Source organism: Magnolia sinica, chromosome 16 (genome assembly GCF_029962835.1).
Source record: "Magnolia sinica isolate HGM2019 chromosome 16, MsV1, whole genome shotgun sequence".
NCBI classification, from domain to species: domain Eukaryota; kingdom Viridiplantae; phylum Streptophyta; class Magnoliopsida; order Magnoliales; family Magnoliaceae; genus Magnolia; species Magnolia sinica.
In genome coordinates, this window is record NC_080588.1 from 25,606,585 (window position 1) to 25,631,616 (window position 25,032).

At 39.7% G+C, this 25,032-nt stretch overlaps 1 protein-coding gene across 1 annotated transcript in view; it reads left to right on the forward strand.

The window, feature by feature from the left end:
• Window positions 1–24,663, forward strand: part of LOC131229874 (probable protein S-acyltransferase 22) — a 41,339-nt gene extending 16,676 nt beyond the window's left edge. The window contains exons 8-9 of the mRNA XM_058225920.1: window positions 10,323–10,505; window positions 23,465–24,663. Of these exons, the coding sequence (XP_058081903.1) occupies window positions 10,323–10,505; window positions 23,465–24,229 (948 nt within the window). The 3' untranslated portion in view covers window positions 24,230–24,663. The remainder of the gene's footprint in view (window positions 1–10,322; window positions 10,506–23,464) is intronic.
• The last annotated feature ends 369 nt before the right edge of the window (window positions 24,664–25,032 follow it).

Genomic DNA, 25,032 nt, shown 5'->3' on the forward strand with positions numbered 1-25,032 from the left:
ATTTCTGGCAGATTTTGAAATCCACTACATCTATGGGCCCCACGTTGATGCATGTATTTTATCCATGCTGTCTAAGTAGAGAATGGTTTGATGATTATATTGTGAAGAAAAGAAGAGAAGATTGAGAGAGGGGGAGAGTTTGGGAAAGATGTTGTGTTGGGTTTGCTTGCCCTAACACACAATATTTTATTATAATAGAGCATATAGTACACCGTAGGAGAAGAGGAAAGTGTGCAAATGCACTTACACTAAAAGGGAAGGGCCAAGAGCCCATACTATACACTAACATTCTCCATACTCCTCAAGTTGGAGCATAGATGTTAATCATGCCCAACTTGTCATGAACACGATGAAGAGCATCTCGACCTAAGACTTTGTAAGAACATTAGCAAGTTGATACGCAAATTGAACAAAAGGGGTGACGATTTCCTTAGAAGCTACTTTCTCCCGAATAAAGTGACAGTCGACCTCAATATGCTTGGTTCGCTCGTGGAAAACCGAGTTACGACAATATGGATGGCCGCTTGGTTGTCATAGTGAAGAGGAACAAGATCTGAAGGAGTGTAGCTAAGTTCTTCAAGAAGGTTGCGAAGCCACACGAGCTCACACGTCACATGAGCCATAGCACGATATTTTGCTTCAGCCGAGGATTGAGCAACAACCGGTTCCTTTTTGCTCTTCCATGTTATAAGATTGTCACCTAGGAAGCTACAAAAGTCAGATGTAGTGCGGCGATCATAAGTATTACCTGCACAATCAACATCGGAATATCCAGAAAGATAAAGATGACCATGCAACTAAAAGCGGAGGCCAAGACTCGGGGTTGATTTTAGATACTGAAGTATGCGGTAGACAGCCGTGAGATGGGAAGTACGGGGAGCTTGAATGAATTGGCTAACAATGCCCACCGCAAATGAGAGATCTGGGCGAGTGATAGTCAGGTAAATAAGCCGGCCTATAAGTTGTCGATACATCCCGGGATCAATAAGGAGAGCACCATCATCTGGTCGAAGCTTTTGCAAAGTATCCATAAGAGTGGTAGCGGGCTTGCACCCTAACATGCCAGTCTCCATGAGAAGATCGAGCGCATATTTTTGTTGTAACAAGATCAATCCAGATGATGAGCGACGAACTTCAATTCCGAGGAAGTAGCGAAGAGGACCAAGATCCTTGATCTCAAACTTGGTCTTCAAAAATACTTTGACCTCCCTCATTCCAACAGAATCACTACTAGACAAAACAATATCATCCACATAGACAATGAGAATCATGATGCCCGTCGATCGACGACATATAAAGAGAATGATCAGCATGACTACGAACAAAGCCGAACTCCAAGAGAGCCTGACTGAATTTTTTGAACCATGCATGTGGGGATTGTTTGAGTCCATAAAGAGCCTTCTTCAACCGACAAACAAGTGCAGGATTGTGAGAAGCAACAAAGCTAGGAGGTTGATGCATGTAGACTTCCTTTACAAGGTCCCCATGGAGAAATGCATTCTTAACATCAAGTTGAAACAAGGGCCATGATAAATTAACGGCCAAGGAGATCACAACGCGAATCGAATTAAGCTTAGCCACCAGAGAGAATGTCTCGAAGTAATCCACACCATGAGTTGATGGGTTTATACAATCAAGTTTCTTCCAGACGACGGGCTTTATAGCGATCAATGGAGCCGTCTGGAAGAAACTTGATTGTATAAACCCATCGACACCCAATAGGTTTATGCCCTAAAGGAAGTGGCACAAGGTCCTAAGTATGATTCTTCTCAAGAGTAGACATTTCTTCTATCATCGCCTTCATCTAGTTAGGACTTCAAAGAGCATGTGAAAGAAACCGATGAATAGTCCGTGATGAAAGGGAAGCTGCAAACGACTGAAAAGACGGTGAAAGATGATCATATGAAACGAAATTACTAATTGGGTGTTGAGTACAAGATCGTGACCCTTTGTGCAAGGTAATGATGAGATCTAAACTCGAGGTAGGAGAGTCACCTATGCAAACATCCAGAGCTGAAAGGTGAATGGCTGAGTGTGTGAAGATTTATTTCGACGATAATACATCCGCAGAGGCTTAGGGTCACCCAAATCACCAACATGATGCTGAACGGAGGGGAGAGGAGTTTCCCCATGATCACTAGTAGAAAGAGGAAGAGGATATGAGTCATACTCCCCCTGACTTGCAAGAGGATCACAGAGGGATCGGCCTGGAGCTGAGAAAAAATAAATATCTTCAGAGAAGGTTACATCGGCAGAGACATATTTCTTGCGAGTCAATGGGTCAAAACATTTATATCATTTTTTACTCCAAGTATACCCTAAAAAGACACATTTAATTGCCCTGGGGCTAAGTTTATCATTACTTCTATCCAAAATTTGAACAAAGTATATGCAACCAAAAACTTTAGGTGGTAGAGGAAATGGATTATCATGAGGATAAATATAGTAAATGAAGATTTGTAAGACAGGATACGGGAGGTATACGATTAATAAGAAAAGTAGTAGTTAGAGAGCATCATCTCAAAAATGTTTAGGGAGGTGCATACCAAACAAAAGGGTGCGAGCAACTTCAAGAAGACGACGATTCTTTCGTTCTGCAATACCATTTTGTTGAGGTGTGCGAGCGCACGATGTCCTAGACAAAATACTATATTCCTGCAAGGACAGAAAGGCAGTAGACATGTATTTCCTCCCATTATCAGAATGGAGGGTTTTGATGGAACATTGAAATTGAGTGCATACTTCATGATAAAACACTTTAAACGCATCAAACACTTCATTTTTAGATTTCAAAAGATAAATCCAAGTTATGCGTGAATAATCATCAATAAAGGTAACAAAATATCTAAATCCAAAAGTGGAGGTAACCGGAGCTGGTCCCCAAACATTCGAGTGAACCAGAACAAAAGGTTGAGATTTCCTCCTAGAAGAGCTAGGAGGAAACGTAGCACGATGATGTTTAGACAATTCACAAATATCACAATATAACGGTTTACTGACAGATAAGGAGGGAAACAAAATTCTCAATGTAGCTATTGATGGGTGGCCTAAGTGGCAGTGCCACCGAGTCATGGACTCTTGATCCAGAGAAATGGTACTAGAAGCGGCAACGGGTGTATCATCGATAAGATAAACGCCTCCTCGCTCATGCCCCCCACCAATCACTCTCTTCGTCTGTAGGTCCTGAAACGAACAATAAAAAGGGAGGAAGGTAATGGAATAATTTAATGATTTAGTAAGAGAGCTAATAGACAATAAGTTTAATGGAAAACGAGGCACATGCAAGACTGATGACAGAGATAAGGAAGAAGAAAGGGGGATGAAACCAATCCCAGATATGAGAGTTTGGGTTCCATCTGCGACTGTGATATACTGAGTGTGAAGAGAATGGGAATAAGAGGAAAAGAAGTGAGACTTACTAGTCATGGGAGGAAGCTCCAAAGTCTATGACCCAAGAGGTAGGAGAGGATGAAGCAAGAAGAACAGTACCTGACTGTGCCGAAGTTGCATGAGATGACTCAGGAATATCATGAACATGAAGTTGCATAAGGGCATCATATGTAGCCCGAGAAATGATGAGAGACTCCCTTGAAGTAGACTACTCAGCTGTCAGGGTGGAAGACTGTCTCAGGAGCAACTGTGGATGCAACAAAAGCAGTGGCATGCATAAGACGACCATGGAGCTGCTAGCAATAATCAATGGTGTGGTTAGTTTCACCGCAATGTGAACAAATGAGGGAACCATCACGTCCTCGTCCACGTCCACGTCCACTACGACCACGAAGACTACGACCGCCACGACTGCAATCACCCTCGTGGCCTCTACCACGACTACCAAAACCATAAATGCGCCCTGAACTCAAGGATGGTACCTGAAGGCCAAGAGAGGACTGATCACCAGCAAGATGTGCCGAACGCTCTGGTGGCACAAATGAATGAGAAGGAATAGTAGAGACAATAATGCGTTGACACATGGCATAGACTGTCATTAATGGGGGAAGAGGATCCTGCATAACAACTTGATCTTGAACGTGAAGATAATCGGAATTCAACCCAACTAGGAACTGCATGATACGAGTATCATCTCACTGCTTAATGGGCATGTTCATGATACTCTTTACATTTGGAAGGAAGATGCTGATACAGGTTCAACTCATCCCACATACCCTGAAGCGTCGAATAGTAATATTTTAATGATCTTGAGTTTTGTTGAAACTGACCAATTTCTTGAATAAATTGGAATACCCGTGAAAAATTTTGAGATTCCGAGAACATATCATGAAGCATCTCCCAAATGCTTTTAGTCGAGGATAAAAACATCACTGAGTGGCTAATCGAGGAATCCTCGCTATTCAACAACCATGCAATAACTTGATCATTCTCCTTTGTCCAAGACTTGTAGATAACATCTGTAGAGCTTGGGGGATCATCCAAAATATACTTCTCACGGGCTCCCAAGAACACTTTTATTGATTGTGCTCATTGAAGATAGTTATCACCATTCAACTAAGTGGAGGTAATCTGCAAGGGGTTGGATTCAAGAGACCCTATGCCAAGAGATAAGGGCCCTTTGTCAACCATAGGAGAGTCCAAGAGAGATAAACCTATGCCAAGAGAGACCCTATGCTAAGAAGGATTGATTCAAACAACTCTTATCTCACTTAATCCTTCAAGGTAATAAGAGATATACCTCAAGCAAATAGCAATCATCCAAAATAACACGACACTCAGTAAAAAACCGCCCAACCGCACGTCCATTTGAGGTTCAAACATGGATCTTAGGTGAAAAATCCTCCATGGGTAGCTTGGGAAGAAGATTTCGGTCCATCTTCAGCAAAGAAACCAAAGAAAAGCTTACCGATTTGAGGTAGATCGAAGAAAAACGGAAGATGGGCCCGATTTTTGAATTTCTATGTTTTGCCCAAAATACCATGGAAGGAGGTCCAAAAAATTCTGAAAAAATTATGACAAATCTTCTAAAATCAAAATCTATCAAACCTCTAAACTTTGAGCTCAAACGGAGTTCATGCGTCCGTACAACGCTGACGTCAGCAAGGTGACGTGTCGCCTCAGAATGCCTGGATCTATTCTCTGATACCAAGTAGAGAATGGTTTGATGATTATAATGTGAAGAAAAAAGGAGAAGATTGAGAGAGGAGGAGGAGGAGAGTTTGGGAAAGATGTTGTGTTGGGCTTGCCCTAACCCACAATATTTTATTATCATGGAGCATATAGTGCATCGCAGGAGAAGAGGAAAGTGCGCAAATGCACTTACATTAAAAGGGAAGGGTCAAGGGCCACTAGTATACACTAACATTCTCTATAGTCCATCCATATGTGCCCTTTACATGTGACATTCAAGTTGCATAGTGTAGTTGTGTACAGGTGATTGACATTAGTTGTGAAATGTGGTCCGTTGATTACAATTCCATGGTCCACCAAATGCAGGCTTCAGTTAATACAATGTATTTCCCAAGGGAAGAACTTGATCTCAAACGTGGGATTGGACGGTGAAAATACTATGGTATTTCCAGAGACATGTAATCATTGTTCAATAATGGTGTTAATTCCATCTAATGCAATTCTATACCATTTAATCCTGCGGTCCAAATAGGCCTTGAAGCACATCTTAGTATCTACATCATAGTACCTTTCCCGTATATATATGTATTTATTATGTATATGTGTGCACACAAATAGATGCATATGTACATATACATACATCTATGTATACACAGACATACGTGGAGAATGATATAGTAGTGTCAAGTGCCGAGTATATTGCATGGTTGACTTGGTGTGGGGACTTCCTTGATGTTGTTACAAACCATGCATCAGATGCTCTGTCTAGAAAATGGGACGCCCCAAAAATGAGCTAGATCCAATATTCAAGTGGGCTACTCCAACAAGAACAATGTAAAATCATGCATAAAAACCTCTAAATCACTTGGCATGCTCACTTGAGTTTTGGCATTGCATAATTATTGGGCTATCCGTTCATCAACGTGAGGCTCAGCAGGTTTGATGTTTGTTCCAAACCATGCATCAGAGGTGCCCCGAATAGAAAATGGACACCAAAACAATCATTTAGAACCAAAACTCAGTGGGCTATACCAACAAGAATAATGTAAAATTATGCACAAAAAATCTAAAGCATGTGGTGTGGCATTTTTTTGTCTTTCAAAACATCCTGAATAGCAATCATCCTTATGCCATCAATATGCACCATGTCATGATAATGTTAAAGGATTCTTATTTTCTTTCAAGTAATTTTCCTTTAAAAACATACACGGATCCTTTAATAATTTATGTTCTTGTGATCTTCCTTGAATGTAGAATCACATTGGAAAAGCAACATTTGATTCTATAGACCGACGAATGAAGATATTTTGATTTCTAACCATCATTCCACAATACACATAAGTCAACATGATTGTAACCATCCATAAAAACATTCCAGATAAGTCATACATCAATTCGGTGGTTCGGCCAGTTAAGAGGTAAGAAATTGTTTTTTTTTTTTTTTTTTTTATTTAAAAGCTCTAAGATTTTACATTGAAGAGAATATATATCATTTGATTAACATTAAAGAGACTATATATCATTTGATCTCTTAACAAAATAAAATAATTTACCTTTTCTAAGTGATTCCTTTTTTTTTTTTTTTTGAAAGGGTTTTTTCACCCCCACCAATTTAAAAACATAAAATGAAAGTCAAGTGAAGCTTAAAATAGAAGAAAACAAGTGTAATTTGAATTGTAAATCGGGACTTGAATTGTAAATCGTAGGATTCATATAAAAAGGGATTCAAATCGTTTTGCTTAAGATTCAACTCAAATAAGAAGAAGAAGAAGAAGAAGACTGCCTAATTGAGGGGATTTTTTGGGGCACCATCCATCCACAATGCAATTTTGGAGACAAAAGTTCAATGGTTTGGACCAACAAACAATGTCCCACACCTGTGTGTGTGTGTGTGTGTGTGTGTGTGTGTGTGTGTGTGTTTATACATAGTGATCATCATTGTAGCCTTGTCTTAAGAAGATAAGAGGAAGAGGAAGACGGAGAGGAAGATGAAGAAGATTGTGGTAGCTCGTTGAAAGTGTTTTAGGTATTCTTAGCAATGCATTTTTCATGCTAACAACCAAAATGCTAGAGTTGCCTAATTGAGGGAATTTTTTGGGGCACCGTCCATCCACAATGTGATTTTGGAGACAAAAAGCTCAATGGTCTGGACTAGCAAACAATGTCCCACATCTCTATGTGTGTGTGTGTGTGTGTGTGTGTGTGTGTGTGTGTGTGTGTGTTTATACATAGTGATCATATCGTAGCCTTGCCCTAACTATTTGGGCAATGTTTACGAATCCTATTTTCCAATGGATCGTATCAGTGGATCAATTTTTTGTAAGCGAATATGCCTTCATATACCTTTCCACCATATCTCAATCTACGCTTTTCTGCCACTTCAATCTTAGTCCGTAAGGGTCTTCTCCCTATCCTCTTTTCAGGCCCTTTAACCTTACCAATGTTCCCTGCCTTACAAGCAGTGTTCAAAATATCATCATTGTTGCATGTACCAAACTTGGACAAGGAAGCATGTATTAATATCGTTGATAATATCGTAGATACCACCTTTCAAAAAGAAAAAAAAAAAAAAAGAAAAGAAAAAAGAAGCAGATGAAGAAGAAGAAGAAGAAGAAGAAGAAGAATAAGAATAATAAGAAAATATCACGAGTACTAGGGGAGAACTTGTCATACTTAATTCTTGGGTTTAGGAATTCCTCTATAACTTAAGAGAGACAATAAATGCCTTTTCTATTCTTTTGTTGACTGATTTATGTATTGGAGATTCCCCTCGCCCCCTGGTTGGGAACTAATGATGGTTTCAGTCTACAAAGATTTAGGATTTGCTCATAACGATCAAACTATATATGTTACCACTTTTCCAGTCATTCTAGACACGATTTTGAAATATTGGATCTTTCATTATTTAATTCGTGTCTCCTTCATTTGAAGCAGTTTATCATTCAATGAATGAATGTAGAACTCATTTGATATGCCAATATCAATCAAATTTGAATATTAATTCGTAAATAAGCAAACCATTTTTAATCTCACTCTTTGTACTTCTACCCATATAGGGGATTCCTCCCCCAGGATAATGGCATAATCGTGCATGGGGAACTATACTAGCAACCTACCTAATTTATTGTAGAAATTTCGGGATCAATAATTGGACGATGCAAAGTAGAAATGCCTTTTTTGGGAAAAGGAACATATTGCTCGATTCATTTCCGTATCGATCATGATATATGTAGTTACTTGGACATCTATTTCAAATGCATCTCCTATTTTTGCACAGCAGGGTTATGAAAATCTATTTTGCTAATAAGCCCGTAGATATTGAGGTTCTACTAGTTGTGTTTCTTGATATTGTATTATTTGGGGAAACATTGGGGAAAGGTCAGGAAATAGGGGGGATTTTTCAGTGGAACTTCAAGAGAGGTTATAAGATGCATGATTATGTACTTAGAACCAGTGTTTGAGATATCGGTATCGCGTTATGTATTGCATTCCTGGGATACGGATATGTATCGATTATCGCATGGGATATATTGGTTGTATCGTGTAATGTATCGCTATTGTTGAAAAAAATGGGGAAACATTGGGAAATTAGTCGAATTTTTCAATGAAACTTTAGTGATTGTTAAAAAAGACATCAATACACACTTGTAAACCAAAATATTACAAAAAACAAGTACACATAATAGGTTTTCTTTGTATGGGGTCCTAATCTATGCGTTGTCTAACTGACTTGATGCAAGTATATTCAATGTCTATTAATATAATTTATAAACGTAAGAAGATGTGTGGAAACACAAGAAATACATTCAAAAGCAAAAGACGAATCACTAGATTAGGTTACATACATGTTTGATTTTATGTTTGGACACAAAGATTGCAAATGATTTGCGAGAAATTGGGAAATTTTGATTTTTTTTTTCAATTTTCCACAACTTGGCCCATCTCCTCCAAATCTCAAAATCGAAGCTCCCAATCTATGATTTTTCATGCAAAACATGAAAAATCATGGATTTGTAACAATTTGACACTAATTTAACATGATTTGCAGAAAATAAAATGATTGAAATTCAAAAATGCTCACTACCTGTGCGTTTCGTATCGCACATGTGGGATATATCGGCCGATATCGTCGATATTTAAAACACTGCTTTGAACTCAAATTATTACAAAAAACAACTATATATAATAGGTTCCATTATGTAGGGGCCTAGGCTATGCACACTTGGAAAAAAATATTTAATCAATAAGTTTGATTTTAATGCACCAATTTTTAGGAATTCATATAATAATTTAGCACATAATGCACTAATTTAAAACATCCCTTAGAAAGCATCCCCACAAAAGATTTCATTTATTTTATTATTATTATTATTATTATTATTATTATTATTATTTTCTTGAATTTTGCAGTCATTAAAACTGGTATCATCGACAATATCACTGATATCATCTCATGTATCAACAATACAAATTGTTTATTTGAACGAGTTGTTGCCAATAAAAAACTATCGCGCTATATCATCAATATGGCTGATAACATCGATCAATCCAATGCGTTTTTCATATTACACCCCGTATCTGTATCACTTACCTGGGATACAGATAATATCGACTGATGTGATCAATAATATCGGTAACACCAAGAACACTGTTTAAAGGAGCCGTCTACAGTCTTTGTTGCCAATAACTCTCAATCATCTTATCTTGTATTGGTTCTAGTCATAGCCTTTAAATGGTTTGGCCATGTGCAATGGAGACCAAGAATTGCATCGATTAGGAGTTTGTTCAAGTTGAAGGTTCTAAAAGGGCAAGGGGAAGACCGACATGGATGGAGATAGTGAGAAACGATCTGATGACCTAAGGTTTAACTGAGGAGATGTGGAATGGCAACATAGGATTCATGTAGCTGACCCAATTAGCCGGCATAAGGCTTAGATGGTGATAATGATGTACTAATCCCAGTCTTCATTAGAAGACTTATCTTCATTTTATCACTTATTGGGTTAACTTCTGGACTGCATCAGATGACCTCATTCTATCATTCATAGTGTTCCCACACATTGGTCTGGGTTTTCCTAGCCTTCCTATGTGTGCATGTAGGCTATGTTGGTTTGCTCATATTTTGAAGCTTAGGAATTTTCTTTTCTTCTTTTTGTTCCTTCTTTTTCTATTACAACCTAAGCTAACGATATGAATGAGAAGATACAAGCTCATTGAAGATTTGAATGTGTATATGACAGGGAATCAGCACATATGACTACATCATAGCCTTGAGGGAGCAGGATCAACAGGGCACTGGAGGTCAGCAGAGTCCTCAAATGTCTCTTGCCAGCTCCCTTACTGGAATGAGCAGCGCAAGCTCCTTTAATACTTTTAATCGAGGTGCATGGTGCACTCCTCCACGGTTGTTTCTTGAGGATCAGGTATTGGTTTTGTTTGTTTGTTTGGTAGATTGTTTCTTCAGGATCAGATATTGTTCAAATATTAGTATCAGGAATATTCAATGTAACTATTAAAAAATGGTTCACAAGAAAACATTTTTTGGCAGGTTTTATTGATTGCAAATTTTCCATAAAACATTATCTTAAACTATCTTGCATGCTTTGTACGGAAATTCAAATCATTTAGTTAAAAAAGTTGTTTGTAAGCATTTTGTTGAGTTCCAAATTGTGGGGTTTGGAGTCTCTTAGGTCTTACATTTATTGGAAGAGGGTGATTACAAGTGTCTTTGATCCAAACTGGAGAACACATGCATACACATCTGCGTGTTGTCCAGGAGTTTCTTTTTGCAATACCTGGCCACAAATACCAACCTGAGCTGAGCTGCATCCTTTTGGACTTGGTGAAATGAATTCCAAGCCCATGCCTATGCATGTGCATGGCATGTATGAAAGCACTTCTTTAAAACATCAATTTGCATCTGCCATGCATTTTAGGGAGACTAATTGGTCCAATCCAATGATCATATGCAAGTCAATGTAGAGAATAATTCAAGAGTTCCTAGTTTCTCTATATTTTGGGCTTTTTTTAGAGAACAAACATTAACAAACCTTAATTCTCTTCCTGTCCTTTTGCTCCTCCCTTGTTGATTTTCTGCACTTCTTTTGCTAGCTTTTCAGTGAGGGTTATAAATTTTAATCATTTGAATTGAAGTACAGCTATATCACACACACACATATATAATTATTTATTTTGAATGTGCATATTTAATTATTTGAATGTGTGGCTAATCATTAGAAGGTCAAGTGCTTGTGTTCTCGATGAGGGCTTTATGATGCAGGACAATTAACCACTTGCTCTAAAAGCTCGAATTGTTAGAGTATGGCGAATTAATCTCTTTATCTCATAGCCCAGGCCCCACATCTCATGGGTTAGGATTTCGGCCGAACCCCCCTCGTGTGTCCCTGCCTCCCATGGGCTACCCCACTCGAGCTCGGTGTGAAAATACCCCTGCATTAATCACCCCCGGTGAGGAGTGTCGAACACGAGATCTCTCGCTCTGATACCAATTTGATGCAGGACAATTAACCACTTGCTTTAAAAGCTCGAACTATTAGAGCATGGCGAATTAATCCCTTTATCTCATAACCCAGGCCCCACATCTCATGGGTTAGGACCTCGGCCGAACCCCCCTCTGATACCAATTTGATGCAGGACAATTAACCACTTGCTTTAAAAGCTCGAACTATTAGAGCATGGTGAATTAATCCCTTTATCTCATAGCCTAGGCCCCACATCTCATGGGTTAGGACCTCGGCCGAACCCCCCTCGTGGGCCCCAAATCACATGGGCCGCCCACCTCTAGTGTGTCCCCACATCCCACAGGCTAGCCCACTCGAGCCCCCTGTGAAATGTGCATTAATCACCCCCGGTGTGGAGTCTCGAATACAAGACCTCCCCTGTGGGCCCCACCCACCTTGAGTGTGCCCCTGCATCTCACAGGCTACCCCACTCGAGCCCGGTGTGAAAATGCCCATGCATTAATCACCCCCGGTGAGGAATCCCGAACATGAGACCTCCCCCGTGGGCCCCAAATCACATGGGTCACCCACCCCGAGTGTGTCCCCGCATCCCACGGGCTACCCCACTCGAGCCCGGTGTGAAAATGCCCCTGCATTACTTTAAACAACCATGTGCTGTGCTCCTGCTCCTTGGAGATTTTGGTTGGAAAGATACCCAGGAGCAAGGAGCCCTTTGGTGAATGGTCGCTGATAAAAAATAGAAACAATTAAATGAAGGAAAGCTTGTTTAAACAAATCAGAGGCCTATTTGACAGAACGCCCTCCTTGCCCCTGCTCATTCTTTGTTCATTCTTCTTGTGGGTACTACTGATGTGGACAAAGAATCCATTGAAGATGTATACCAGTGGGCTAATTTTTTCTTGGATTTTGATGCGACTTTAGACCTTGCTGGCCGTAGATGGACCTTTTTAGATGTCATATTTGAGTTTTCTTTGTATCATTTAGATTTAACTTTCAGATGATGAACAGATTGGATCTCGTATTCATTGGTGTTGGGACTGACTATGGACATAATGAATTGGTAAAGAGCAATTTCTTTCTGAAGACCACCATTGGTAGAGAGATGCATCAAGGATGGTGGGCAGCCATGTGTACAAAATGCCTCAATTTCATGTTGATGGATGCTTTCCAAATAGGTTGAAAAGACTATTATTGCCTTAGTTTCGTTTGCTTTAGAAGTATGGGTATTTTTGTAATTTTGAGTTATTTTCCCTTATGACTTGTTTGAGAGCGTAGAAAATAAAAGGAAAGTGTGACATTTTCTCTTTAAGTTATTTTCCAAGAAAGCATTTATTGAGAGCTTGGAAAATAAAGGAAAAGTGTGACATTTTCTCTACAAGGCATGGAAAGTTTTTTGAACCTCATTCTTGGAAATGTTTTCCACTAGAAATCAAACTTCCTATCAAGGAAAATGTCACGACCCTAAATCTAGTGTTGGTAATCCATGATTACTATACACCAAATTTTGGTTGACAGCTTCCATAGAACTCCGATTTTGGGACTTCCAACTATCACATACTAAGTCTCATAAGCGGGGCTCCATAAGGAGGATTTCTGAAAGTAAGGACGACAAACACGTATCATTTCTCAAAAGTTCATCATATATTACCGTGTACAACTGAGCACATCAAGGCAAAACCAAAACATAAACCATGTCATATTTACTATACTTGATGTACATATTCAGGGTATTATAAAAATATATATACACTGATATGTACAAAACAAAAAGGACAACTGGAGTCTGTAGCCTCTATTCCTGTAGCTCCCTATTCTCACCTGTAAAAAAAAAGAAAAGAAAGGAAAGCTTGAGCTACTAAGCCCAGTGAGTGCGTGTGTGCAGTGAAAATGCATGTTTCATGTCCTGCTCATATAATGCACAGGAATGCATAGGCTTTCTGGATCGATAACAATAAACTAACGATACAACGCATTATGCCACTTTTTATGTTCCTATATACAGAGGTGGGACTTCTACCCACTTGTAACGTTTCCACAACTTTCCATATTTCCCAATTGGATCACCAAAGTCTAAAACAGAGGTGGGACTCGTATATGATTGTTACCCACTTGTATAGACTTTTCCACCGTGGTTAACTACAGAGGTGGCACTACATAGTTCACGGGCCGAACTAGTCTAACCCACTTGTGTTGAACCTCACTATCTGCCTAACAGTGAGAAGTCATAAGTCGCCTGGCAAAACGATAGCGGACAATTTACGAGCTCTTCACACACGACCTATCTTTGCTTGCCTATAAGCAGGTCAGGTCAAACCTCTCAACCAATCGACACGCGTCAGTGGGAGTCGTTGCTTACTTTGGTATTTCGACATTCCAGCGCTCTGTTCTTCCACCCGATCTAGGCACTGGTTGCTCCCAATGGTACTAATCGGGGTTTAGGGACTTTCACCCACGGACCCTCTAATCATGTCCTGTTGAATTACACATTTTCGGTGTGGTGTCAAACTCGTGTCATAACAAAGTATGTTTCATTGCATTTACAATCACCGTATGCATGTATGCGTGAGTCCACATCTTCGGTGTGGTGCCCAACTCGTGTCATAACAAAGTATGTTTCATCGCATTTACAATCACCGTATGCATGTATGCATGAGTCCACACACAAGCTCAATAGATTATGTTTTTCAAGACAAGCAAAGGATGACCTTCCTCATGTGGTCTCCTCATGAATTGTAAGTTTCTTCTAGGGGTCTCATGTAATGCATCCTGTATCTAGACGGTTCATATACTATTCATAGACACATCGTCTATCGCAACACAACCCACTATGATCACCATACCATGATATGAATCATTCATTCTCAATCATACAATGATATATCAACTATGAACCATGCATATGATATGCACATGACTTAGCCAATCTAACTCCAATCCGGAATTCATTCCGCTATAAGACTCCATGCCACAAGCATGCTTTTTCTCAGGAAGTAACTACATCAAAAGGAGGAAGGATAATTCTTTTAAATGTTTTGTCAAACAGGTAGTGGGTGGACTTTGTAAGGGACAACAAGAAACCGATAGCAATTCGTATGAATTTAAACAAAACTAACTCATCTCTATCATCCAACCTTCCCTTATTAATCTCACTAACTAAAGCAGAAAAATCTAGCAATAACCTTCAGAAAATCCGGCAATAACTGAACCCTAGATTAGTAAACTCAGCAATCACCTAACCCTAAATAAAAATCTAGCGAGAACCTAACCCAAACAGAAAATCCAGCATTAATCTAACCTTAAAACAGAAATTCCAGCCATAATCGAGCCCTAAATGAAAATTCAGCAAGGTCCTAACCCTAAAACAGAAAATCCAGCAATAATCGAACCTTAAAATAGAAATTCCAGCAATCGCCTAACCCTAAATGAAAATCCAGCATGAATCTAACCCTAAAACAGAAAATCCAGCAATAATCGAACCTTAAAACAGAAATTCCAGCAATCGCCTAACCCTAAATGAAAATCCAGCATGAACCTAACCCTAAAACAGAAATTCCAGCAATAATCGAACCTTACAACAGAAATTCCAGCAATCACCTCACCCTAAATGAACATCCAGTAATAGGGTTTTCAAGGAAACCCCAACGTACACATATGCGTGCTCCTAATCTATGCACTCACCTGTAACTAGCAGAGGATTGGATCTCGACCTCAACTTGTATTTCCTTTTCTTCTTCTTCTTCTTCTTCTTCTCAACTAGAGTGCTGGAAATGGAATGTTGAAAGAGGTTTTTCATATTTATGGACTTGTAAATGGTTTTAAATTGGTTTTTGTCTAAAAAGGAGGGTTATGGGATGTTTTGTGATGATTTTGAGAAGTTTAAACTTATGGTAGCAATAAACAAATATTTAAGTTATTTGAAAGAAAACATTCCAAAGATTTAAAAAAAATTCGAGGTCATTTGAGTTATTTTATTAAAATATACATGCCTAAATTGATTCATAACTTACAATCTGGGTGTCCTATTGACATGCCATTTTCGCCAATAATTCAGTAACTCAACTACGGTCACAATGGTTAGTCTCTCGGACCTAACGGATCTTGAAAACTTGATGGTGGGGCTCCGCCAGATAAAATAAGGACATAGTTGTCATTTCTCAGATTGTTTAATTTCAAGTCCGTATCGACATCGGGTTGAATACGGCTTGCGGCTCGATAACAGAAAAACATTATGATCAAGTCAAAACATTCTCGAGGCCAATGGACCTACAGTCAACGGTTATCTAGTGTACAAACTAGATTTCAGGGCCTCGGGTCTTACAGAAAATGTCATTTTCTTGGAAAGGATTTTCCAGCCAAATAGTTTCCAAGCTCATAAATAGGCCCTTGAGCCAGTTATTTGAAGCCTTTAAAAGGGCCTATCTTGGACGTGTGGAAGTCTTTGGGATATCTGTCTTGAATATTGAAGTTTTATGAAATCCTTCTCTTTAAGGGTAAGACTTGTATCTCCGTTTATATATTTTTAGGGTTGAAGTTTTATGATTGTCCATCCCTTTTGTGGGATGTATGTGCCCTGGAAAGCCAATCGGGCCTGGATTATTAAATCTTGATCACTTGTGACCATGGTGTGCTGTTACGGCCGTTATCTAATGGTAATGGTGGCAACTATTGGGCGTTATGGGCCGCAACAGATGTCATGGACAAAATTGCCAATAACGGCCGTTACGGGGAAGACACATGTTTTCTTAAAAAAGAAAATAAATAAATAAAAAGGGCCGTAATAGCCATTACGGGGGCCATTATGGCTTGTATCGTAATGGTAACGGTGGTGGCCGTTACAGTCACCGTGACCATTATTGAACACCTTGAATGATTGAAATTGAGAGACTAGTGACTTGTTAATTGTCTGCTTCCTTTCTTTTTTTGAGAGAGAATTTTATGGTTCCATTTATTATTAATTTTTTTTTTTTTTTGGAACTTGGGATTATATGTTTGGTAGTGGGTACGAGGATTCCATTATGGAATATCTTTAGTAAGCCCATGGGAAAAGAGTGAGGTGGAGATGGTGGCTAATAAAATTAATGTTGATTTGATATCTCATAGTTCTTGAGTACCCTAAATTCCATACCACCCTTGTACATTTGGGTGAACTAGAATTAGTTTTGCAGTTATTCTATGTGAAGAGAAACAAGGACGAGTTGGGATGGATTAGTTTCCACTATCGAGTATCTTGTTGTCTATACCGATCATTATGTGTGCAGATGTTCACTGGTTATGGGTACTGGTCATAGACTCGATTGAATATTTGAATTGGAGGATCACATTGTCCTAACCGGGAGGCCCATCATGCTCGGATTGGATTGACTTGATCATGCATCAACTTTGACTCAATGTTATGGAAGGACTTCATGGTGTATTTGCTTTGACACTCCTTTTGAAGCCACCTTAGTGGTTGGCATATGTGTGTGATCAGGCACACGTGTTAGGATTTGGTAGAAGCCTAACTTTGACCAACATGGGATCCACTAGTTTTTTCTGAGAGTTAGTTTGTGGGTAGATCTTATTTATCAGACTTTCCATCAAGCCTTATATAGCTAGCTGATGCCTTGAATTATTTTAAAAAGGGTTTTTGAATGTTTTTAACCATTGGATTTATTTATTTTTTTAAATTTCACCATTAAAATATTTTAATTAGCTTGATTAAAGTTTGATGATCATATCTTTTAGTGGTCCACCACATGTGCTTGGGATTTTACCTAACAGTGGACATCATTGATAGTGGAAGGATTTGGGTTCATGGTATAGGCTGGTTTACGGGCTTTTGATGATATAGGGTATAACGAAGTTCGTAGGAGTAGGGACTACTAAAAGTGGTTCCCCTCACACACACAAAGGATGTCTAGAACATAAGGAAGAAAAGAGAGGAAAATAAAGGAGGGATCTCCTCTTCATCCATGCGGTCCACCTGTTAGATGACTCCCTTTACTCTAATTACAACTTACAATGTGATTGAGAGCAGACTCTATGGCCTTCCCTTTGTTGGAAATAGATCAATGATTGGGATCATTCCAGATAAATTTTCCTATTTGATCAAAGTGGAGACATGACATATTTGTTGATTGGGGTCACTATAGGTTAAATTTCCTATCCAGTTTAATTGTGGTGATTGGTGATCATTAATCCATGATGATCATGTTGATTGGTTTTGAATAATCCCCGGACATTTTTACCACTACATGTAAAGCTATTAGGCATTCTTCTGGAGTTGTTATAAGCATCAAAATATTTGAATAAAGAAGATGCACCCTTATACATGCCAAAACTCAACAAAAATCCAAATCTAGGCCATGAGAAGGTCCTGGAGGTGAATGTGGCTTCAAATTAATCTAGAGAAGGCCAACGGTAGTTGTTAGGGCCATAGGGGGCCCATTAGAGGTTGTTGAGGACCCTAGAGGGGCTCCCGATTGCCTTATATAGGCTTCTGGTGTGGATTGTGGGCCCTGAATGGGCCGTTGGCTTTCAAGAAAAGGGAAAAAGAAAGGAAAAGGAGGAAGAGAAGAGGGGAAGAAATGAGAGGCGGAAGCTTTGGATCTAAGCCATTGCTGGCTCTAATATCATGTTCAAATCTATAGCATGGCAAAGAGAGGAGGAGAAGAAAACAAGTGAAGTGAAGAAAGGGTTTGTGAGAGTGGTATCCAATGTTTTCAAATGGCATAAGTGATCCTGAGCGATCGATTATGCCTGATTATTTATGCAATCGCACAACATTTTTTTTTTCTCGAAAAGAAAAAAAAAAAAAAAGAGGAGAAAAAATATGTTTTTTTCGCCATAATGACTTAACTACTCTAATTTTGTTTTGTTTATCTATTTCAATTTTCAAACTAATTTGTGTACTATTACTAATAACTAATAACTAATTTGTTTATCTAAGCTATAATAACTAATAAGTTAATAAGCCATTAACCATACAGACGTAAAAAGTTAAAAATTAACAATTCAACAACTTACTAATAAAAATTTATTACTTTTATTGATAAACAAAATATGCAAACTACTAATCTACTATATACATTGTTCCCTCTCCTATTGTGGCACATTACCACCACTATCATCGTCATCATTATCGTCAGAGTCATCTCCTTCAATGCACACTTCATCTTCTTCTGTTTCTTCATTATTTGTTCGTACAAGTTGCTCATCTACATCTAATGGTTCAACATCTTCTTCTTGTACTTCTTCAATCTCAATATCTTCTTCTCCTTGACTATTAGTAGGCCTCGTGCTACTCTGCTTGTTCCTCTTCTCCGCCAGGTGTCGATCCATAAGCGGCGTCTTCGACTTGGGCCCATGTAAGGGACTTGCCGATAAAGATTGAACTTGTCTCCACAAGCCACTCATTATTTGCCTCCAAATCATCTAGGTTGATAGGATCATAGAATCAAGGCTTTTTTCACCTAGCCTGGAACCTTTCATGCAGCTTCTGGTTAACTGGACGAAGACCAAGTCATTGAGTTTCTTTTGTTCGAGACGATTTTATTTTTATTTTTTATTTTTTTCTGTATGAATCTGTATAACATTTAGAATGTGAATTAGCAATTTAGCATTGAAATTTGAAACTGAAAGTGAATTATAGAACTTTAAGTTAGTAGACACTTTCTCACTTAGACTTCTTACACTGTAATTTGTAAATTGTAAGACTTTGAAAGGAGAAGTCTTCCCTAGGAGTGGTGTCGTGTTTGCGTGCCTCTTGGAGTTTGACACCATCATCATTTTAGTAAGAGGGCTGTCTGAGCCAGATCATAAAGCTGGTTTTACATGTACCTGGGTCTCCATAGGTGTTCCCTTGCACATCGGGTGTACATCCATTTCTGTGGACCGCAAAATGTGTGTGGAAGGTGGTTGAGTTGGACTACCCATTTATTAACAGTGGGTCCCTAATTATCGTGCATTGAGTACATTTGACAGTGCTTAATCAATTGCCCTTCAGGATGATAACAACTGGGAGATTCTCTCTCTCTCTCTCTGTAACGCCCTGAAAATCGGGGGTCGAGCATAGACTCAACTCCCGAGTTCCAATGCATCACTTATGCAACATAGATAATGATGATTTAATGTTGTCCGTGTTAGTGCATTAAAGATGAATGAGATTAAGCCAAAACAACATATCACACTCCAGAGATGAATAAATTTACACAAGCGGAAGACTGTGATTGATAAATATAACGTATAAGTTATTGTAGATCTCCAGAGTGTGAAAATGTCACCAGGTTAACCATATACATGTATACTCCCAAAGTGATCAAAATGAATATACAAGTGTGTCCCAAAATACAAAACAACAGTGCAAGGGCATCTAGTCAGTGTCCCTATAGCCTCGGCGATCAGGACACAACTCACATGAACCCGCCCGATAACTGCATGTAGGAGAACGCCTCCTCGTCATCCTCGAAGTCTGGCTCCGCCTCGTAGGCATCGCCATCACCTGCAACTAAGACAGAGTCTGGTTGGTGTTTAAAACACCGTCCCGGAACGTGGGAGTGAATGATCAACTCAGTGGAACTATAATACAAAGGTTAACATGTTATCAATTCAATCAAGCAGTAATGATAAAGCAGTACAACAAACATGTCCTAGATACTCTTGTTAATGCAAGAATGATATGCGATAATGATGCATGCCCTCACCTGCACTCCCTCAGCATCTTTATCTTACGGCGCGCATGGCAACCACCCGAAAGTGCTCTTCCTCGCCAAAGCCCATGCAATGCGGTGCATGCTCATGTTAGCCAATACTTAATTAGATTTATTCATACAACAGTTTTGGGAAGCTAAGGTACCTCTCTTGTATCATTTCCCAAACAATGATCCATTCTAGGGTCGTCAGTCTTAGCTAGTCTCATACGATGTTGCGGTTCTAGGTCGCTACAAATGGCTCGTCACCTGATCAGTGTAGGCCTAGTTTATACTCTAGTTGCTATGGAAAGGCTCGTCGCTTCAACGCAGTCTCAGAGTATGCTCGAGGTCACTACAAAGGGCTCGTCACCTGATCAGTGTAGGCCGACAGCTCGAATACAGTGTCCCATACCACCGTATTCGGCTCACGAGGCGGTGTTGCTCACTGGTCACTACGGGGAGGCTTGTCGCCCTAGCGTAGGCCGACAGCTCGACCACGGTGTCTCATACCACCATGTCCGGCTCATGAGTCTTAGCGGATCGAGGTACCAAGGTTAACGGGGGTTTCCACTGGTGAGTTTCGTACCTTAGGTTCAAGCAATAACGTCCATATATGGTGAACATACATCGGGTCAATCAGGTTACTTGACGAGCTCGACTGGTACGAGCGTACGTCGAGATGATTGACATGAAGTGCGTAAGCACTCTGTGTGGCCTAACCACTGTCGACAAACTCCGTATGACTCGAATTCCTCGAACACATCTATTGTGGCGAAGCTAACTCAGCCACTCGTTCAGGAGCCGTTACCGACAACCTGATGTAAATATAATAGGATAACACATGTGGTAGGCATATTAAAGTTAAACAATTAATTCAAGTAACGTAACCAATTGAACATTTCACAAAATACAAGGTAAACATACTTTGCACAAATGCATTTCATGCTAAATCACACAAATTTAATCTAAGTTACATGAAGGGATACATACACATAGCTAAGGTAGTTGAGAATCTCACCTCAACACCTATATAACATACACTTTACTAAATATTTACTCATCCAGACATTTTCACAAACACTCAAACTACACACATCAACATATATGACGTATGTTGATCACAACATGTATTAGGGCAAATCCTTTCATTAAGGAGTTGTCATGAATACAACACGCATATATCCACGACGGATAATCATGGCAAGCAGGGATTCAAATTCCATACTCATTCAATCATTTCCACAAACACTTAGACTACACACTTCAACCTACACGGTACAACTCAGTTATAAGCTATATTAGGGCAGATCCTTTCATAAAGAGTTGTCACGTATTCAACAATCACATGTTCACAGTGAATAATCATAGCAAGCACAAAACCAAATTCCCGACATATCCCGTCATTTCAACCTACACATGGAATAGCCTATATTCAACATAGTTCATATATAATCGTAAAGCGAGGAAAATAGCGTATCTAACATGTGAAACGGCAACCCAGTCGGTTATAAATCATTAACCGACATTGAAAGCCTTGAAAACCATAACCTATACGTTTATAGTCCGCACCTTTCGCCGGTAAACTCGTAATGGATTCAGTTTGAACACTCCGCCTTCGTCTACGGCACAATGGCAACCTATAGTATGAAATAAGTTAGCTATTTCATCACACACCCTATCTGAATCCCTAAAACAGATTAGGGTTAGGATATCTTACCCGAAGACGGAATTAGAATCGCTGGAATAGCGATACGGTAGTGGTAGCTAAGCACGTGGAACGGCGAGATTGAGTCTCGAGAACAATCTCCCACACACTCTCTCTCTTTCTCTCTCTTTCCTTCTCTTTTCTCTCTCTTCTCTGTCTAGGGTTTGCAAATTCGTATGTGAAGGGAGAGAGAGGGTTTAAGGCCCTTATATAGGCTCAAACGTGAGCTCAATGGCCCCAAGGCCATGGTATACTTATGTTATAGCCAAAACCCATATGTTTCGGCTCAACGGAGCACTTCTGGACGCCCCTTTTCTGCATGCGGTCGGACTTAAGCTCCCTGACATTGGATCTAGGTTAGGCTAAGTTTTCGGTCCGATCGGATTTACAGATCGATCGCGGCGGACCAGTTTCAATTCAACGGTCACCGGTACTCGATCAGGGCTACAAGTGCACTTACATGAGTTGGAAATTTTTCCTGATCCGAGAGTGTAATTGGGTCAGATTCTGACGGTTTGAATCCTTAGATTTGGCCCGCAAGTGAGACGACTCAATTCACTTAAGTTTCAGTTCTCTTTCTAAAGGTATTCGCGTTTCTCACACACTTTGCTCCAAGCTTAAGTTGTATGTTTTTGGATACTATTAGGACTTGATTTCTGAGGTGGCAGTCAGGTCCAGCAATGCAGTTATAACCGTATGGTTTCGTCGTAATCGGACTTTCGACGCGCGGTCTAGGTCCAATATGGAGTTTCGGTGTGCTCCCAAGAGCAATTGGGATTAGAGATTGATCCTAAGTTTTATGGTAATGTAGCGGTAATAATTCTACACATTTTGGGTCTTGCAGATCATATTTAAAGTGATTAGTGCTAATTTCACAGGTACTCTAGTTTAGCACTAGCTAATTCTCGCCTAATTTCTAAAGGATTTGGTCCTGAGTGATTTCTGCCTGAGGTGAAACTTGGGTCTTTGTACGGATTTTTCGGAGACGTTACACACACTCTCTCTCTCTCTCTCTAAAAAATTCAAGTTATTGGTCTTGAAAGTGTCCTCTATACTATTAAAAATTGCCCAATTAATATCAAAATCTGCCTCGTGAAGAAAATAAGCTAGCTTCTTCAAGAAATTCTGCAGGTGTTTCTTAGCTGTCTTAACTAGTATTTGCCTCGACATGTTAGGATGCACTATTTAATAAATGACAATAAATAATTGAATAAAGTGGAAATGACCTAATTGCAGTAGCGATAACATGGTTGCATACCAAATTCCTGTTGTGTTACTTTAAGTTGGACTTTAAAGCAATCCAACTGCCGTTTGAGTGCTAATACACAAAAGAAGGTCAACTACAAATTTTCTTTTATTGATGTAATTATTGCAAATCGATTAGCAGTGCGCATCCAAATGTAGCCTTAGGCAACTCACTGGTACCTGTTTCCATAGATTATTGAAGTAAGTTGCTTTAATTCTGTTGTTGCATTAGAGCTGCTATTGGGTCAGAGCCCTGATACCAATGTTTTTGTTTATTCCAGTTCGATGTGGTTCCTCCAGATACTGGCATTTCTGTAAATTCATCAGTTAAGCGGATGGTGGTAGAGGAACCAACGAGGAAAAGAAGCACAGGAACTGTAAAGATAAGTCCTTGGACCTTGTCACGGTTGAATGCAGAAGATGTCTCGAAAGTGGCTGCAGAGGCAAGGAAGAAATCCAGAATCTTGCAGCCAGTGGTGAGACAGGAGGTTCCATTGGGGGAAGGAGACAGCAGCTTCGGCAGCAGTAGAGGTGAAATGATTCCAAGGCCTGAGAACCGTAGGAGAGCTGCTAACAAGCGAGGTAGGCTCATGGGAGACCTCCCTCATGAACCAGTTGCAAAGATATCAACAAAAGCCACCAATAGAAGTGATGTTGGTGCAGAAACATCAACCAGTTTGGCTCCCCTGCAGCTTGAAGCAAGGAGTGCTTTCCGCACGAGCAGAGCCATGTCTTCAACTGGGAATCTTGCATCTTCTCCTGACAGCAGTCTGGACTCACCTGATCTCCATCCATGTCATGCCTTGGAGGCACTAGGGTCCACAGGTCTTGCACCTGCTGGTGCCCAGAAGGGTATTCAGCTCTCAAGGTCCACCAGTGATGGGTATGAAGCATCTGGAGGTGAAGACACTGACACAGTTCCATCTAGAACTGTGAATAGGTCATCAAACTGGAGTAGCTCACACTTCAGCTCTGGTCATGTTGAAAAAGCTGCTAAATCAAAGCATTCGTCATCTTCTGGCCACACTAACAACAGGAAGCTTTGATCTGCCTATTGCTGGGACTTGGATGGTTAGATATTTGGTTCTTAGAGTAGGTTGCAGATTCAGATGATTCTTCATGCCAAGGATTCAATCAACCTCACATTGCTCCACGTAAATCAATCTAAAATGTACTGCTAAAAACGGTTATTGGGAGATTGCTTCCTCCTCTTGATGGGAAGACGATGGAGATTGTACATGAAAGTCGACTGTGGGTTTCTCTGAGAGGACGTGTTATATTGCTTCAGCTTGTGACAGGTTTCAGGGCCTGCTTCTTTGTTCCAAGACTGAACTGACCAGAAAGAAATTGCCTTTGTACCTTTGATTCTCTCTCTCTCTCTCTCTCTCTCTCTCTCACGTTTTGTCTCTACTGCTGCATTGCATTGTTCACAAACTTCATTGCCTATTTGTTGGTTTCTGTTAGAAATGGAATTTGCTCATACATGGTTTTCTCTAAAAATTTCATTTTATCTTCCAGGTTACTTGTATGTTAGTTGAGATGGGTATTTTGGATTTCCTTTGGTTGCCTTCAACTCTCAAGAGTCTCATGTCTATTGTATGCTATTTGGTATTATTGATTAATTTCAGGTTGGTTCTGCATCCTGCAATTGCAACAGTAGGTGCTTCAATTGCTGACATTAAAGTTCCCATGCTGCACTGTTTTACTACATCACAACATCATGCTCAACCAGAGTGGGTATTTGACAAGGTGAGTGGGGTCTGATTTATCTTGCAATAGATTATTTTTTTAGAGGCAATCTTACTGACAGATATTGCTATATTTGCAATAGATATAACATGTCTGATAT